Genomic DNA, 16,809 nt, shown 5'->3' with positions numbered 1-16,809 from the left:
TTAGTAGAATTTCTTTTCAGTGGGGGCTCCAGTGGGTAACTTCAGCAACTTTAGACATGTTTATTGGCTTCTTGCCTTCCTCTATGAGGCCTGCGAGGAGAGCAATTTGGTACTGATCTAAGGCTTCATGGCCTTCTGCCACATCACAGTCCCAGTTTGGACATGCTCGAGGGAGGACTGTGTTCACCCAAGCATCAGGATCAACCACAATGGCAGGGACTTTTGACTTTTACCAGGTTTGACCCCTGTGAAAAAATGTAGTGGCATTCTTTAGTATCAAACAGCGTTAGAAGGAGTTGCTGACAGTCATCCCCTATTGGCAGGTGGGTATGCAGGTGCAGAGCCAAGGTGGGAGAATTCTTAACCCCTTATGGCAATTGAGTCCAAGTGAATTGATCTGGGAGAGCAGGAGGTTGTGGTGCAGGAGGTAATAAAAGGTGGTACAGGAAACAGAACGGGTGATGGTGTTGTCACACAGCTGGCTGAGCAGCATGGGGTTGATGAATATGAGAAGGCAGGTCAGACTCAGGGTCGTCAGACAGAACAGGATAAAGCTTTTCTGGCTTGGGCTGAATCTGGGAGCCTCTCAGATGGCCTTATGAGTTTGTTCTGATGACTAGGATGGCTTTCCCATCATGCAGGACACAGGTGCTCAGAGCCAAGGTGGGAGAGTTCTTAACCCCCTTATGGCAACTGAGTCCAAGTCAACTGATCTGGGAGAGCAAGAGGCTGTAGTGCAGAACTGGCAATGGACTGGTAATGGTGGTGTAGGACACAGGCGTAGAACCAAGTGAAAGAGTTCTCATCTTTTTATTTTTTTAGTGTCCATAGTCCTTATGATGCATAGCCAGAGGGTATGGTCACCTTTCAGACTGGATTTTCTTATAGACATCAGGTGCTTTTTAATCAGGTTTCGGGGCAACAGTAGTTGATGGGCTTTTTGTACCCCTTTTTGATGTCTTTGAGAAACACTCAACTGGGTTGTTTCTAGGCAAGGCAACTTTTGGAAAGGCCATGGCAACTCATTTGTCGGGGCTGACAGTCCAATTTTTCCTCAGTCAAAATGTAGAACTCAGAAGGAACTGCTGGCAGGCATGTCAGGTGGCTGTTAGGTGATGCAACCTGACCAGGATAGGTGTGTCTGGGGGGCAGGGCTCTGTGGCCAAATGCAGGCAATGGCCAGCTGGAACCAGTTCAATTGGCTGGAAGTAGATGAGTCAGAAGTGGGGAGTGAAGCTATAGGTGTTGGCAGAAGCTGTGGTGGTCAACAAGAGCACCAAGGCAGAATTCTCGGGAAGAAGGGGCCTCTTTTTTCTTTTTTTTTTTTTTCTTTGAGATGCAGGGAGCAGTTTGGTTTCATTTTTAACTCCATAAAAGCCCCTTTTTCACAGTCCCCCTAGTTCCCATTACGTCTCCCTACAGTGTATGTTATACCCAGGTAATACTACTCTTAAACAATGGCATACCACAAAAAGGGAAGGTGCCCCTCGGAGAGAAACCATTCAGATGCCTGCCTAGCTGCACCCCTTGTGGGGACTGAGGCGCGACTTAGCTAAGGAGGTTGCTAGGCCTTTGTTATGCCATGCGTCGACTGCCACGGAACCACAGGTGAGGGCCCAGTCAGCCACCACAACCAGTACTTCCTCGTCTTGGTGCACAGACAGAGCAGCCTACTGCTTACGCCACCCATTCCACTCACTCACATTCATTCAGCAGGCACTCAGGTTAAACATTCCAACCTGCTTCCCTTGAGGGTGGCCTTAACTAATAAAAGTTGATCAAGCTCTTCTTCTGCTTGAACTGAGCAGGACTGACAGACTAACTAACTGGGCTGCCCCCAGGGGTCTTCAAGGATCAGGCAGGCAGGCAGACAGGCAGACAAACAAGATAGATAGACAGACAGATAGTGTCCTCCTCCCTTTAGGGTCCAATGTGAGCCACTCGATTGAGGAGTCAGGAATCCTCCGCCAGATCTCTGAGGGCACTCAAGAAATTGCAAGGGTATGGCTTCCCTTCGGGACCTGGAGAGACCCTTGCTTCATCCTCAAGGGCCACAACTAGTCACCAAAGAGATCAGTACAGCTGGTCTTCCCAGCCAACACACCAGATGCCACAGCAAGCACAAACACCGAAATGACACCCAGATGTGGAGACAGATTTATTTATGTCGATGCGCACTGATTGTGATCACTCCCAGAATATCAGGACCTGATCTCTGGTGCTCTAGGGCTTATATGGGATAATCAAGAGGAAGTACAGACGCTCAGAACAGCTTGTCAATTGGGACTGGTTTATGCAATGTACATCATAGTGACCAGCTATGCATCAGAGTGACCAGCTTTTTCTAAGAGACAGGAGCAATCGGATCTGCAACAGGAACTATTACCTGGGCAACTAACAAATTGAAGTATACTGGGGGGTGATGGGATAACATTTTCTACTATAATTATATAGCCCAGGCTGGCCTCAAGCTCACAGTGATCCTTCTGCCTCAGTCTCTCTAGCACTGAGATTATAGGCAAGCATCACCATGCCTGGCTCTAGAACTAGAATTTTTTAACTCTGGGAGAGGTATGACTAACTCAAGTTAGTATGATAAAAAATAACAGTAATATCAAAAGTGATGATCATTTTCATAGCACAGGCCTTTCATGCATTATGATAAGAATGTCACTCAACTTTTGTGGCTTTCCTCCTCATAATCCATAACCCTAGCGTCATCATGAAAACACCATCAGTCAAATTTCAATACAAAGGCAATCTGCAAAATAAGCCCTACTATTCAAAACTGTCAACATCATCAAAAACAAGAAAATTCTCAGAAACTGTCATAGATAAAAGGAGTCTAAGGAGATATGAAAAGTAAATGTAAATGTGGTAATGTGGGAAGAATCCTAAAACAGAAAAACACTAGATTAAAAACTAAGGAAATCATCCAGGCATGGTGGCATATGCCTGTAATCCCAGCACTCAGGAGGATGAGGCAGGAGGACTACTGGGTGTTGGAGGTCAGCATGGGCTACAAAGTGAGCTAAAGCCACCCTGACTACATAGAAAGACCTTGTCTCAACCAATCAAACAATCAATCAATCTATCAATCCATATGAAAAGTAAAGAAATCTGCCTGGCATGCCTTTAATCCCAGCTACTTAAGAGCCTGAGGGGGCTCAGTGGTACAAGTGACTGCCTGGCAAGCGCAAGATCCTGAGTTCAATTTCTGGTACCAAAAAAAAAAAAAAGGCTGAGGCAGGAAGATCATAAATTCAAAGCCAGGCTGGGCAACTTGGCAACACCAGGTTAGGAAGGAAGGAAGGCAGGCAGGAAGGAAGGAGAAAATAAAAACAATTAAGGATATCTAAATATACTACAAACTTTAGTTTAAAAAGAAATGATATAATATACATCATAATCCTTCAGGAATTTCTCCCTGCTAGGAAAACATTTAATGGCATAATACATAAAGAAGCACAACCTCTAGACCCCAGAGATGATGGCACACCTCAGAAGCTTCTCTTTTTACTTGTATATGTCTCAAGATACAGATTTTAAAAGTTCTTTGAAACACACTATGCTCCCAAGTAAATAACAAATATAATAGGTTCAACACATCTGTGGCAAATATAGCTGTCATTTCAAAAGTTAGAAAATCATCTCACAAGCTGGGGGTAGTACAGCATACCTGTAATTCTAGTGTTCAAGAGGTTGAAGCACGAGGATTTCCTTGAGTTTATGGCCAACCTGGGCCACACAGTGAGTTCAAAGCCAGCCTGAACTACACAATGACACCCTGTCTCAAAACAAAAAAATCTTTATGTGGCTGGGAGGGATGGAGCATGCCTGTAATCCCAGGACCTAGGAAGCTGAGGCAGTTAGATCACTGAGAGTTTGAGGTTAGCTTGGGCTACATAATGAATTCAAGGCCAGCAGCCTGAACTACGTAGCAAGACGCTGTCTTAAAACAAACACAAACAAACAAAAACTTTTATATATCATCTGGGAGAAAAAAAAAATCTAACCAACCTTATCTAACTGCATGAAATTTGTGATAGTAATTAGAGAAAATATTTAAACTCTTTCTGCATGTTTGACAGCACAGGATCTTTTTTAATGCTTTCAAATAAAAAGTTGAAAACTAAGAGACTATAAAACTTTTATTACATAGGTAAGCTAGGCAGGACTCTTGTATTATAAAAGGGGAATCTTAGGCACTATTACCTGTACAAGGTCAACCTATAAAAAGGGCTAAACCCAGAATTCAGGTCTCCTAATTCCCCAGTCCATTATTTATACCAAATATACTGTCCTGTCTTCTCACATAGCAAACTGTTTTTTCATTATATCTGAGGAGTCAAGCTAATATTTTACTTAAGTATAATTATCTTGCTAGCAAATCTTACTTACTTTTGCTCTGAAAAGCAAAAAAAGAGAAAGTAGTTATTTGAATGTTAGGCCATGGGAAATGAACGTAACACACTGGGCCTGAGTATGAGGCAGAATAGTCAGATGAAAGCTTTGAGGTTCTGAGACCACTGTAAGCTGCATGCAGCAGCAAAAAAGAAAATCTAGGGCAGATAATCACCTTAGGGGAATTTCCACCAGCTTTTTTCAAGCATATCTAACCAGACACCAATCAAGACCCAATATTGGAGAGCTTAGATGGAGGAGATGAAAGAGTGATCAAAGACCGGATGCCATTCAGTATGTAACTAAGACCAGGAATATTATGAGACAAAAACAGCATACCTACAATTCTAAGAGATTTTGCTTTCTAAACTACAGAAAAGCAACTAGGGTGATAAGCTATTTTGTCTCAAATGAAAAAAGGAGACAGTACAGGTTGTTCAGGTAAAAAATTGGTAAACAAGTAGAAAGATCACCCGGTCCATGTTCTCCTTTAGGCAGGTAAATAATAGCACTGTTATTATTTCTAACATGATTATCACTTAATTTTACAAAGAAGTTAATTGAGATTCAAAAATCTCAATTAAGTGACTTGCCTAAGTGATTAACAGATTTACCTAAGATCACACTGATAAAAGAGCTCACTGATATGAGCTCAAAAAAAAGATGAGCTCATAATAAATAAATAAATAGCTAGCTAGCTCAGGCTACTGACCTCAAACATAATCTGTCAAGTACTATATTTAAAGGAATTATCAAAATACAGTCCAGCAACTAAAAGTCGAATTCCCCTTACCTGTAGTGCACTGTTGAGGAAGCAGCTGTTTTGCCCTGGCTCATTGCTGAGGCCTTTGCTTGGGGCTATGGAGGTTGAGCTTCGAGGAGCAAACATCCCTTGAACAGTACCACGGCCCCCTGAAAAATAATTTCTTTTCCAAGACATTATTGTTCACATTTAGCCTGAAAACACAGAGAAGGCTTTGTATCTTTTTGGCTGGGACTATTCATCTGCTAAAGTCCTCAAACGAAAGAGAATCCAGAACTTAGTGAGTTTATCTTGAAAGATTTTGAGTTTACAACCTTCCAAACATCATACAATTAGCACAGGGGAGTCAGACACCCTCTTAGATCCAGCACTGTCCCTCACTTTCTCCAGAGTTGAAAAGGTGGCATGGCATAAGACTAGCACAGAGAAGGGCTCAAGTATAGCTTCCTTCTGTTTTTTGAAAAACTGTCTCCAAAAGTCCTGGTGAAATGGTTGTAATCCTCAACTCCAATAGCATCCACGATCAAGGTAAAACATGTTCTTCAGTCTTGTTTATAATGCTTCCTGTGAAATGAAGATTTTTCCAACTAGGAGAGGTTGACAGATAAGTAAGAATCCAGCATAACCCTCCTCGCCCTCTATTACCTTGTCCCATCATCCTCTGTAGCAAAAGCTCAAGTTCTGAATAGCTGACAGAGATCCCACAAAGCCAAGAAGCTTGCTTGGATTATCCAGGGTTACTGTTGTTGCTGCTGCTGCTGTTACTGCTGTTGATGGTCTTTCCTGCCTCTTTTTTGTATGCCCCCAAATTCTTCTATTGCCTCAGTCAGACCTTCGGAACGTCTCTTCTCTTTTCTTCTGGAACCAGAATAGCCAGCTGTGCCGGAGAGCTTTAACAGAAAGGAAAAAAAAAATCAAAAGCTTGCGTCACTTAATGACTCTACTGGCTTTGCACTGTTCTGCCAAGATCAACGTTGCTTCACCTCTCACTATAAACTTGAGACCTTGGCATACAATGCCAAAAAAGAAAAGAAAAATCCTAACAACAACAAAAACGAGAAACACTCAAATTTATTTTTTAAAAAAAGGTGTGAGCAGCTTTACTTTCATGGGAAACTTCTCTGATAATTTTCTTGAAGTTGATGTGGAAATATAAATAAAAGCCAAATACAAGTTTTCCCCAGAATCAGACTAACAAAAAGCAAAACAAAATAAGAAAGAAATCACCAAGTAACCAAACACCATTTATTTTGGATGTTGTGAGTAAAGCATTTTTTAAAGGTGTTATCCATGTGTATGGTCATGAAAGATCTGCTTATAGGTGGAAGGGATAAGTTAGCAGTCTTAACTATTCTGAGCAAAGATATCCCATCCAACAGAAACACTTGTAGTGAGTAAAGCACATATCCTTAAAACTCAGTCCAAGAGGACTATATTTCTCTTGGCTTGTTTGTTTTTTACCAGAGGATCACATAATTTGGGTTACAAATCATTTAACCCTCAGATTATATTTGAGGGGCTAAAATCAGAGGCCATCCACTGACCAATTTGAATAGCACCAAAGTAACCACTTTCTCTGAGAGGAAATCATCTCATCTCTAAGATTACATGATTTTTAAGATTTCCGGTAAACTGCCATATCCACTTAAGGAAAAATTAAGGAATGTGAGGTGTTAAATATCTAACAGTTAACACTTCTCCCTTCCCACCACATGCACCACTTAAAAAAATTGTTTTGACATCTTAATCATGCTCTGGGAGAGTTCCAGTCAGTGGAAAAATTGAGGCATAGGAATACTAAATGGTTCCACAAGACTGTTCTTTCTCTTCTCTCAATTCCCAGACTATTATAATCTTCATAAACTATATGTCACAATTAAAGTATTTGATTATACACTGTACTGTCATATTATTCACTATGTTTTTATTGCTTTCCATTTATTTTGTAAGGTATCAGTCATATACCCTGAAATGACTATGAAATGAAATAATAAGTAATGTTAGGTATGTGCTAAATACTTACACTCTATTTAATCTTCATAATAGCCCTATCAGGTAGATAATAATAGTTCAACTTTGCACAAGAATACAGTGAGGCTTCAAGACATTAACTTGCCCAATTCAAAGCAAAGTGGCAGAGCTAGAATTGTTTGGCTATTACACTGTCATTTACTTATGTATTTTATTACAGTATTCCAAGAGTTCCTATCACAGTACTACTCATAAGGAGGCAGTCAGTAAACATTGTCTGATGATTAACATGACACGAGGAATGAACCCCACATATTCCCACGTAGACTACAGACCCTCACCTCTCTACACACACCCTCAAACACACCCACTCGAGGCTACTAAGCAACTTCCAACAGGCTGCGCAGCATTCCTTTAGGTCAACTGCTACAAAGGAATGACAAGTAACAAGGCTCCAATTTGCTCACAGCCAAAAGGACTTGGCAGGCAGGTAGGGTTTCCAGTATCCACATTAGGAGCTTGCTGAAACTCAGCCTGCTCTATAACAACACATCCAAGTTCAAGGAGCAAAGGAAAAAACAGCAGCAGAAAAGGGATTCAGAGGCTCTGAATGAAGCAGTCATTATATAGGGTAAGACGGTAAGTTCTCACTCTTGCTCTAGGTTTGTCAGAGAGGAGAGGGTCTGGGGTATAGCTCAGCAGCACAGCACCTGCCTGACATTCGCAAGGTCCCGAGTTTGATTCCCAGTACAAAAAACAAATAAGAGGAGACAGCCAAAAAGATCATAAGCAAGAGAGGCAGTGAAGGGCCAGGGTATAGCTCAGCAGCAAGGCACCTGCCTAGCTAGTGTAAGGTCCTCAGTTCAATTCGTGGTACCAAAAAAAAAAAAAAAAAAAAGGGTAGTGAAAATGGTCCAGGAAAATACTGATGACAAAAACCTTTCACTTAAAATTAAATGTTTATAATCCCAGCTACTAGGGAGGCTGTGGAAGAAGGATTGCCAAGTTCAAGGCCAACCTGGAAAATTTAGAAAACTCTGTCTCAAAAATAAAATAAAAAGGGCTAGAGACATTCTCAGCAGTAGAGCACTTGCCTAACTTGTACAAGGTCTTTTAATTCCCAGGGCCGCAAGAAGGAAAAAAAGTTTAGATCTAGCTCCAGCACCAAATAGCATAACAACTCTCCAATCTCACTTACTGAAGGTATATGAGAAAGTAAATTACAGCTCTATGTCAATAACTTGTTTTTATTTTTATTTTTTGGTACCAGGAATCAAACTCAGGACCTTGCGCTTGCCAGGAAGGTGCTTGTGCTGTTGAGCTATATCCCCGGCCCTAACAACTTGTTTTAAAATAAAAAAAAAAAACTTTCAGGCAATACAAAATTAACTTAAGATAAAAGATGATAATGTTGAGCCTGTAATCCCAACACATGGAAGACTAATCAGGAGGAGGCTAGCTTGGGCTACATAGGCCAGCCTAGAATACTGCAAGACCCTGACTCAAAGAATGCCTGCAACTTACCCTGAAATACTCCAAAGTACAAGTATGTAAAAATACATATGGTAAAATAAATATAGTAAAATGATTATAATAAGGGTATCTTGCTAAAGAATATATGGGAATACATTGTACTTTATATTTCTTGCAATTCTTTATAAGATCTAAATTGATTTTAAGTTAAAAGGGAATTTATATCTCTGAAACATTTTAAATTACTCAAAAATTATGCATTATTTAGAAAGCAAGCCGGGCATGGTGGCACATGCCTTAATTCCAGCACTCAGGAGGCTGAGGCAGGAGGAACTTTGTGAGTTTGAGACCAGCCTAGGATACAACGTGAGCTCAAGGCCAGCCTGAACTGCATAGCAAGACTCTGTCTCAAAAAGACAAAAAAGAAGAAAAAGATGCTAAGATCATTAAATTGGTAAGTAATAACTATGCTAGATAATATTGGCAATCTCAAACTTAGGCAGGGAGGGAAAAAGAAAAACAAAGATAGAAAAAAATACAGATACGAGGATAAAATGAAATGGAATACAGCTTGAACACTATTTCCATGAAAAGGGGAGCTCAGAGCCTGGTATGGTGGTGCATGCCTATAATTCCAGCTGCTATAGAGGAGGAGGAGGATCCCAGGAGTTCAAGACCATCTTAGGCAACACAGCAAGACCCAGTCTCCAAAAAGAGACAAAGTTGGAAACACAGTATAATGTCAAGTTGGTGTAAGGATGGTACAGAGTAATATAATACAAAGATGACTACGGCTAAACTGCAGATAGAAGACAAGTGTTCACTTTCTACATTTTTACTCCTTTGTATAATCCCAAATTACCTAGGACAGTGTCCTGAACTTTGTTCTTTGGATCTGTAAAGCAGGCTTAGTACCTATTTCACAGAGTGGTTGAGATATAATGAATAAAATGAAAGTATTAGCAAGCTTAAAAACAAAGACATATGAAGAATTTATTGAAGAAGTGAACTTCAATGTCTAAAAGTAGAAAGGTAAGTTTTATTTTGGTTATCTCACAATACTAGAATGTTGGAAACTATGAGGAATAGGTCTTCTAATCCTCAGTTGGGTCTAGGAGTGGGCATTCCCTAAAGTATAAATCAGTTGTCTTCTACAATCCTTCCCTTGGTGTTCACATTGCTTTCCCTCTCATAATCTGAACCATCACTTCTGTACTGATAAATCGGAAACCCCATGACCTCTAAAGCCAAATGACCAACGCTATTGTCCCACTTTTATAGTAAGTTCAACATGTTCAAGAGGAAGTCATCTTTTTGCCCTTAGAGTTCTTCTACTAATGCTTCTTTTTATTGATGTCATCTCCAATCTCCTAGGTGCAAACCTTCAGTAGTCTCTCCTATCCTTCTTACTCTTCCCCATTCAAGATGAATAAATCTGTCAATTTTACCTTCAAAGACCTCTTCTTCTGACACTTCTTTTACATTTCTATGGTCATCTCCTTAGTTTATGCCCCAGTTAACTCCCATCTGAAATGCTACAATAGGTCAGTCTTTCTGGTCACCTATATCTGATCATCTAATTCATATTATACAAGTAAAGTGTTTAAAGTTAATATTTATCTTATATCTCTAATTACTCATTTGTATGTATTTTGTACAAAATAGGCAAGAACCTGAATTATTCTTTAACTGTCAAACTATGTCAGCTGCCAGCCAAAAAAATTTTATTGGTCTTTTTAAGACAGGGTTTCACTATGCAGTTCACCAGCCCTCAAACTCACAGCAATCCTCCTGCCTTGCCCTCCCCAAGTGCTGGGATTACAAGCTTTCGCCACCACACCCACCACACCCAGCACAGACAAAACATTTTAGATAGGACCACTCCCATCTTCCTAGGTCCCAAGAAAGGGAAAGATGCCTAATCTGACCATTCCTGTGCAACATCATACTGAAGGTTTTAGCCAGTGTAAGAAGGCAAGAAAAAGATATAAAAAGCACATCAACTGGAAAGGAAGAGATAAAACTATCTTTATTCACAGACACTATTTGTTTGGTACCAGGAATCCAACCCAAGGCCTTTTGCTTGCCAGGCAGGTGCTGTGTCTCTGAGCTACATCCCCGACCCCTTCACAAACAACACTGTTGTCTTTATTCTACATTTTACAGTCTCAGGTATTGTACAAAAAAAGGTCTGGGAACAAATAAATGAATTCAGTAAAGTCAAATATACAAATCAATACTTTAAAAAATCAACTATGTTTCTGTATATCACCAGTGAGTACTGGAAATCAAAGTTTTTTAACATATAATGTATAAAAATAGCCAGGTGTGGTAGTACATGCCTATAATACCAGTGCTCAGGAATTTGAGGCAGGAGGATCCCCATGAGTTAAAGCTAGCCTGGGCTACCTGGTGAGTTCAAGACCAGCCTAAACTACATAGTAAGACCATATCTCCAAAAGCACTGGTTTCTGACTTTTGGAAAGACGGCACAGGAGTAAACAGCAGAGAAACAGCTTCTCTGAGATTTGGTGTCCAGACACTAGAATATAGTAACATGAGTTAGAGAAGAAGGGAAGTGAGTTCCCAGGAACCAGCAAGGGTTTGAAGTGAGAACTGAAGCCCACACACAGAGTGAAGAAAAAGACCTCAACTAAGAAAGAAGAAGCAAGAGGTGGTTTCGCCCTGAGTCCTGGCTTGATGTGTGGGAGGAATGGTCCCAACCTGTAGGCACACAATGACTACTGACAACCCCAGAAGCCTCACACCAGTGCAACATAGCAGTCTACACAGTGGTCTGCAGTGGCTGGTGAGTTATTTGGGTTTAGACATCCCATAGGAGAGGGCAATTGGCCAGTAGCTATCTTGGAGATGGGCCAACTGAACTTGGAACTCAAAATAGCTATGGGCTGACTTCATCTAGCAGCTCTCAATGTCAGGGTGAGGCAGAACTAAGTTCAAACCAGCAGGAGGCACACAGAGTGTTGCAGGATGAACAAATCAGGTTCCAGCCTCATACCCAGAAATCACTCTCAACTTCAGCGGAACTAAAGGTGTAGGCTTGCTGGGATTATCCACTAGCCCACCAGAAATGTACAGCTGGCTTGCTGGGATTAATCAACATGGATCTGGGATCTGTCTGCCAACTTTGTCCACCAGTGACAGCAGAGACATGCCTTGAAGTGGATTTTTTTCTTATAGAGTTGTTTCTTTTCTTGTTTGTTTCTTTGTTTTTTTCTTGATAGCTTGTTCTTGTTTTTATATCAGTATGAACATTGTTTCTAGTTTTTGTATTGTTGTTCTGTTCTGTTCTTGCTTTTATTTCTTCCTTTTGTCTTCCCCTCCTGTCTTCTTCACCAGTTTCCCAAAGTTCAAATAATCTTCCTTTGTCCTCTGGCTTTGCCTTTCATCATTTCCTCTTCTTTTATTTCTCTGTTTCCCCTCCCCAACCTCTTTTAAATTTTCTCCCTTGAGGATAAAATCACCATATTGAGGACATATTTACTGTATACAATTTTCTGGTTTGTTTTAGATTTTGTTATATAACCACAAATAAACTTCATTTGGTTAAAGCTGGCATATGAATAGTTACCACAGTTTTTCTAGGCTGTGTTTGATGCTATGGTTATTGCTGATTGTATTACATTAGCCAACGTGACATAATTGCTCTAATCAGTTGTTCTTCATGGTATATACCAAGAATGAGACTGCCTAAGGATCATAAAAAATACTATACGCCAGTGCCAAAGAACCAGTGGGTGAGCCAAATAGGCAGCAATTTCTCATCTCCAATAAATTGAAGAGGTAGGATCTTGCAACAGACTCAAAACCCAAAAGCCAGCTACACCTAGAAGACATCTCTGAGAAGTAGTCATTTCCTAAGGGTAATAAATACTGGCAATAAAGTTAACTGCCATAAGCAATTTGCAAGCATCAACCCAGGAACAAACTTTTAAAAAAATAGAAAATGAGAAGACACTTAAGCAAGATTCAACCCTAGACTTCTAGATCACCAAAAGGCAAATCCAGGAGGCAAAAAAGTTGAACAATCCAAAGCCACCCACCTGGACTCTCTGAAGTGGTAACAGCAGAAGTAACAAAGCAGATGAATGAGGCTTTAGAAAAAATAAAATCAGAAATAATTTCTCAGATAACTACAGAGATGGTGACAATAATGAAGACACTTGATTAGTGACTCTAGACCAGATACAGATTTTTAAAATAGAGGAGCTTAGGAAAATGATGAAAACAGTTTGTAATAGCTTATCTTGGAAACAGCCCAGACTCCCATCAATCAATGAATGGATAAAGAAGATGTGGTTTTATTCTACAATAGGGTACTACTCTGCCATAAAGAAGGATAAGCTTGAGACATTTCTAGCTAAATGAATGCACCTTGAGACAATACTCCTAAGTGAAATAAATCAGACATATATGTTTAAAGACCATATTGTTTCTCTAGTATGAGAAACAAAAGTGTAAATAAGGACCAAAGTGTATAATAGATATTGGGAATGTGAAGAAAATCTTCAAATGAGAAGGGGAACAAGGGAGAGGGGAGGGGAAAAGGAAGGAAGGGACTAGAAAAAAAAAAGACTAGAAGGAAAAAAATGGAAACAAAACCTTTATAATTAGGAGTTGAAGGGAGGGGAGGAGAATGGGAATGGGAAAAAAAGAAGCAGCAAGATATATCATGTACAGGTAAAATTTCCTCTAATGAATATTATCATTATATATATATAATGATAGTATTTTATATATATATAAAATATACCAATAAAAGAAACTGGTTTCTGACAAAATCCTAAACCTGTGGAGTACTAAACAGGAGAAAGCATATCAGAATCTTACTACCATGATGCTCTCAACTCAGAAAAAGAGGTAAATGACCTATATTTTATTATTGTTGAATAGACTGTAAGCAGCCCCAAATTACCATGTCCATAAATTCTTATGTTTAATCATCACTACCTGGGACCTCCTGGGATTTAATAATCAAAATAGTGTACATTGCTTTGTTATCTCTAACATCAAGGTCTTGGAAGGTAGAAGTCAAAATTGGGAAGGAAGAATGTCATCTGTTACCTATTATCTATGTCTTTATATAGCAGCTAAATTCTATATGCTCATCTGAAAAACAAGCCAAAACCTTTTTATGCATGAGCTGGTGGGAAACAATGGATCTTAGCCATTTTGCAGATTCCCACATCTAAACGCAGATTTATCAGACAATAATGAAGCGTAAGGTTTTAGGCTCCTCTCTTATACAGGTTCTCAAGGCCTAGTATCTAATTCACTATTTTAAAAAATGTTTTCTTAAATGATTAAAGTAGAAAAATAATTAAAAATAATTTTTAAAAATGAAAAATGTTTTGCTTGAGGCAGGAGGATTGCTCTGAGTTCAAGGCCGGCCTAAACTATATAGCGAAACCCCTGTCTCAAAAAGACCAAAGGTAAAGAAAAAGTTTTTCTTGCTGGCTATGGTGGCATGCACCTATAATCTCAGTTATTGAGAAGCTGAGAAAAGAGGATCACAAGTTCAAGCCCAGCCTGGGGAACTTAGCAAGACCCCCAAAATAAAAAATAAAAAAGGGCTAGGGATAAAACTCAATGCAAAGGCTCTGGGTTCAACCCCCAAACCAAAAAAAAGAAAAAAAGGTTTAATTTAAAGAGGGTCTCCTCAACTATATAACTGTATAAGCTTCAGGTCCCAGAGAATCTGAATCTGTTGACTCTATTACAGAAATTAATTTTATTGTTGCATGAAAGAATGCGTAATTCAAAACGCTACTGTGGCCTGGCAAGCACAAGGTCCTGAGTTCGATTCCTGGTACCAAAAAAAAAAAAAAAAAAAGACTATCTAAAAAGCTACTGTGCTGGGCATGGTACAGCATGCCTGTAAATCCCAGCACTTGAGAGGCTGAGGCAGGAGGACTTGCGTGAGTTTGAGGCCAGTGTGGTCTGCACAAGTGAGTTTAAGGCCAGCCTGCACTACAAAGTGAGGAGGTAGGAGGACGACTTCAAGTTTGAGACCAGCCTCCAGCCTGGACTATGTAGTAAATAAATGTGAAATAACAGAGAACTCTTTAGAGTTATGCATAGTAATGGAGTTATTCATTTTTCTACTTTCTCAGTTATCTATAACTCATAGATCCATTATCTATAATCTGTAATCTCCTTACATTAAAGCTTAAAGATTTAAATTCATTTTCCTTACAAATATAGTGAAAAGGTTTCTAGACCAAATGTCGGAAATTTAACATTCTACAATATGAAAGTTGCTTAATAATTGGTAGCTATTTCCTATTTAGAAACAGGAGCTCAGATTCGGATTTCTATTTCCTTTTATTTTGTTTCCACTGTTGCTGCTAAGTTCAGATCCTCAGCACCTCTGGACCACTGCCCCACATTTCCCACCACTGCCAGCTTCATCCATCTTTCCCTTCTTTCCTTTCCCTTCCCTTCCCTTTCTTCTTTTCTCCTTTCTTCCTTCCTTTTCGGAGTGCTGGAGATTGAACACCCAGTGCCATTTTACCACTGAGCTCATCCTCAACCTTTTTTATTTTGAGACAGGGTCTCACAAAGTTGTCCAGGCTAGGCTCAAACCGGTGTCCTCCTGCCTCAGCCTCCCAATCAGCTAGGATTACAGGCATGCACTGGCATATATCATATTACTCAGCTTCCTAACTTATTTCATTCTCTTCTGAGCTCAGGGCATGTGGAACATAGATTACAGGATTCACATTCTGCCTCAGGTTATAGCTATTTGAGATATGGATTACAGTATGTATTCCTTAAAGGGCAATTTTTCAAAAACTTCTACAGAGGCTGAATATAATAGACACTGAATTACTTTCATTGAAAGAGCAATTTTTGATTAAGGGTATAAGTACCTACATCCTGATACATTTTATTCTGTAAATAAAAGAGCTGCCAAATGTCTCTATCTGGCTTAAGATACCCCTGACATCTTATTCTAATAGAAACAATCAGTGGATCAATATTTATTTGCTTTTGATCTAAGCTTGAAAATAGTGATAAACATGTACAACTATTTAAAAAGGCCAAGCTATTTGTTGAATTATGGGGTGGCTATCTTAAACTCTCAATGTGGCAGTTACTTAAACAGTTAGGGTTACACTTTGATAACTTCAAGTTAGTACATCAAGTACAACAGGAAGAACTGTACGCTGGTAAAGTAAAGGACGTCTTATTTTTCACATTACAAAAACTTATAAAATTGTCACTTATTACCAATTTATCCAAAATGCACTGAAACGAAAATAAAGAGACAAAATGATATGTTTCACTTTGCTATAACTGACAAACTGTAAGAACTAAGTAGTGAGAGGTATGGGCCACCTGGCCCCCCATAAAATCCATAAGATAATTTTTCAATCTCTGTGAGAGGCAGCACAGTGGTAGAAAGAACAGAGTGCTTAAAAGTACAGCTTTTGCCAGGTGTGGTGGCACACTCCTGTAATCCCAGCACTCTGGAGGCTGAGGCAGGAAGATTGTTGAGAGTTCAAGACCAACCTGGTTACAAAGTGAGCTCAAGGCCACCCTGAACTGCATAGCGAGACCCTGTCTCAAAAAAAACAAACAACAAACAAAAAGTATAGTTTTTGCAGGGCCAACCACATTGTATAACCTCAGAAGCCATCGTGCCTATAGTGGAGAGAATGCAAATTACACAATTTGGGAACAACAGTAAAATAGCACAGGTCTGGACTCTACCACCTAATAGCTGTGTCATTTTGACCAAGTTACTGAGTCTAAGTTTTAGGTACCTAATCAGTAAAATGGGACCAATAAATAGCATCTATGTCATAGGACTGTTATAGGGATTAAACGTTTATATAATAAGCATGGAATAAATGCGGGTTTTATTTGTTTTGTGGTGTTTTGGTTTTTTTCTCCCCAGTGCTGGGTATCAAACCTAGGGCCTAGCATGTATATGTTAGACAAGTACTCTGTCACTAAGCTACATCCCCAGCCCCCAAATAAATGTTTTGGTGATGATGACAATGAAGAAGATGGTAAATCTACATTCCAATCCTGGCTCCATCACTTTCAGGCCATTTACTACCTGTAAAAAATATGCTTTTTTAAAAGGAGTCAACAAATTAATGTACATAAAACACTAAGGGCTAGCTACAAAATAAATTCCACAGGAGCGCCAGCCTTCTGGCTGGCTA

The 16,809-nt window shown here is 39.6% G+C and overlaps 1 protein-coding gene across 1 annotated transcript in view; it reads right to left on the bottom strand.

The window, feature by feature from the left end:
• Usp54 (ubiquitin specific peptidase 54) overlaps window positions 1-16,809 on the bottom strand; it is an 81,895-nt gene that overhangs the window by 58,830 nt on the left and 6,256 nt on the right. The window contains 1 exon segment of the mRNA XM_013516768.1: window positions 5,198-6,057. Within this exon segment, the coding sequence (XP_013372222.1) occupies window positions 5,198-5,344 (147 nt within the window). The 5' untranslated portion in view covers window positions 5,345-6,057.

This window comes from Chinchilla lanigera, unplaced genomic scaffold (assembly GCF_000276665.1).
Source record: "Chinchilla lanigera isolate Chin_1 unplaced genomic scaffold, ChiLan1.0 scaffold00036, whole genome shotgun sequence".
NCBI classification, from domain to species: Eukaryota; Metazoa; Chordata; class Mammalia; order Rodentia; family Chinchillidae; genus Chinchilla; species Chinchilla lanigera.
Note: the sequence above shows the minus strand (reverse complement) of the source record. Positions and strands in the feature narration are given on the sequence as shown.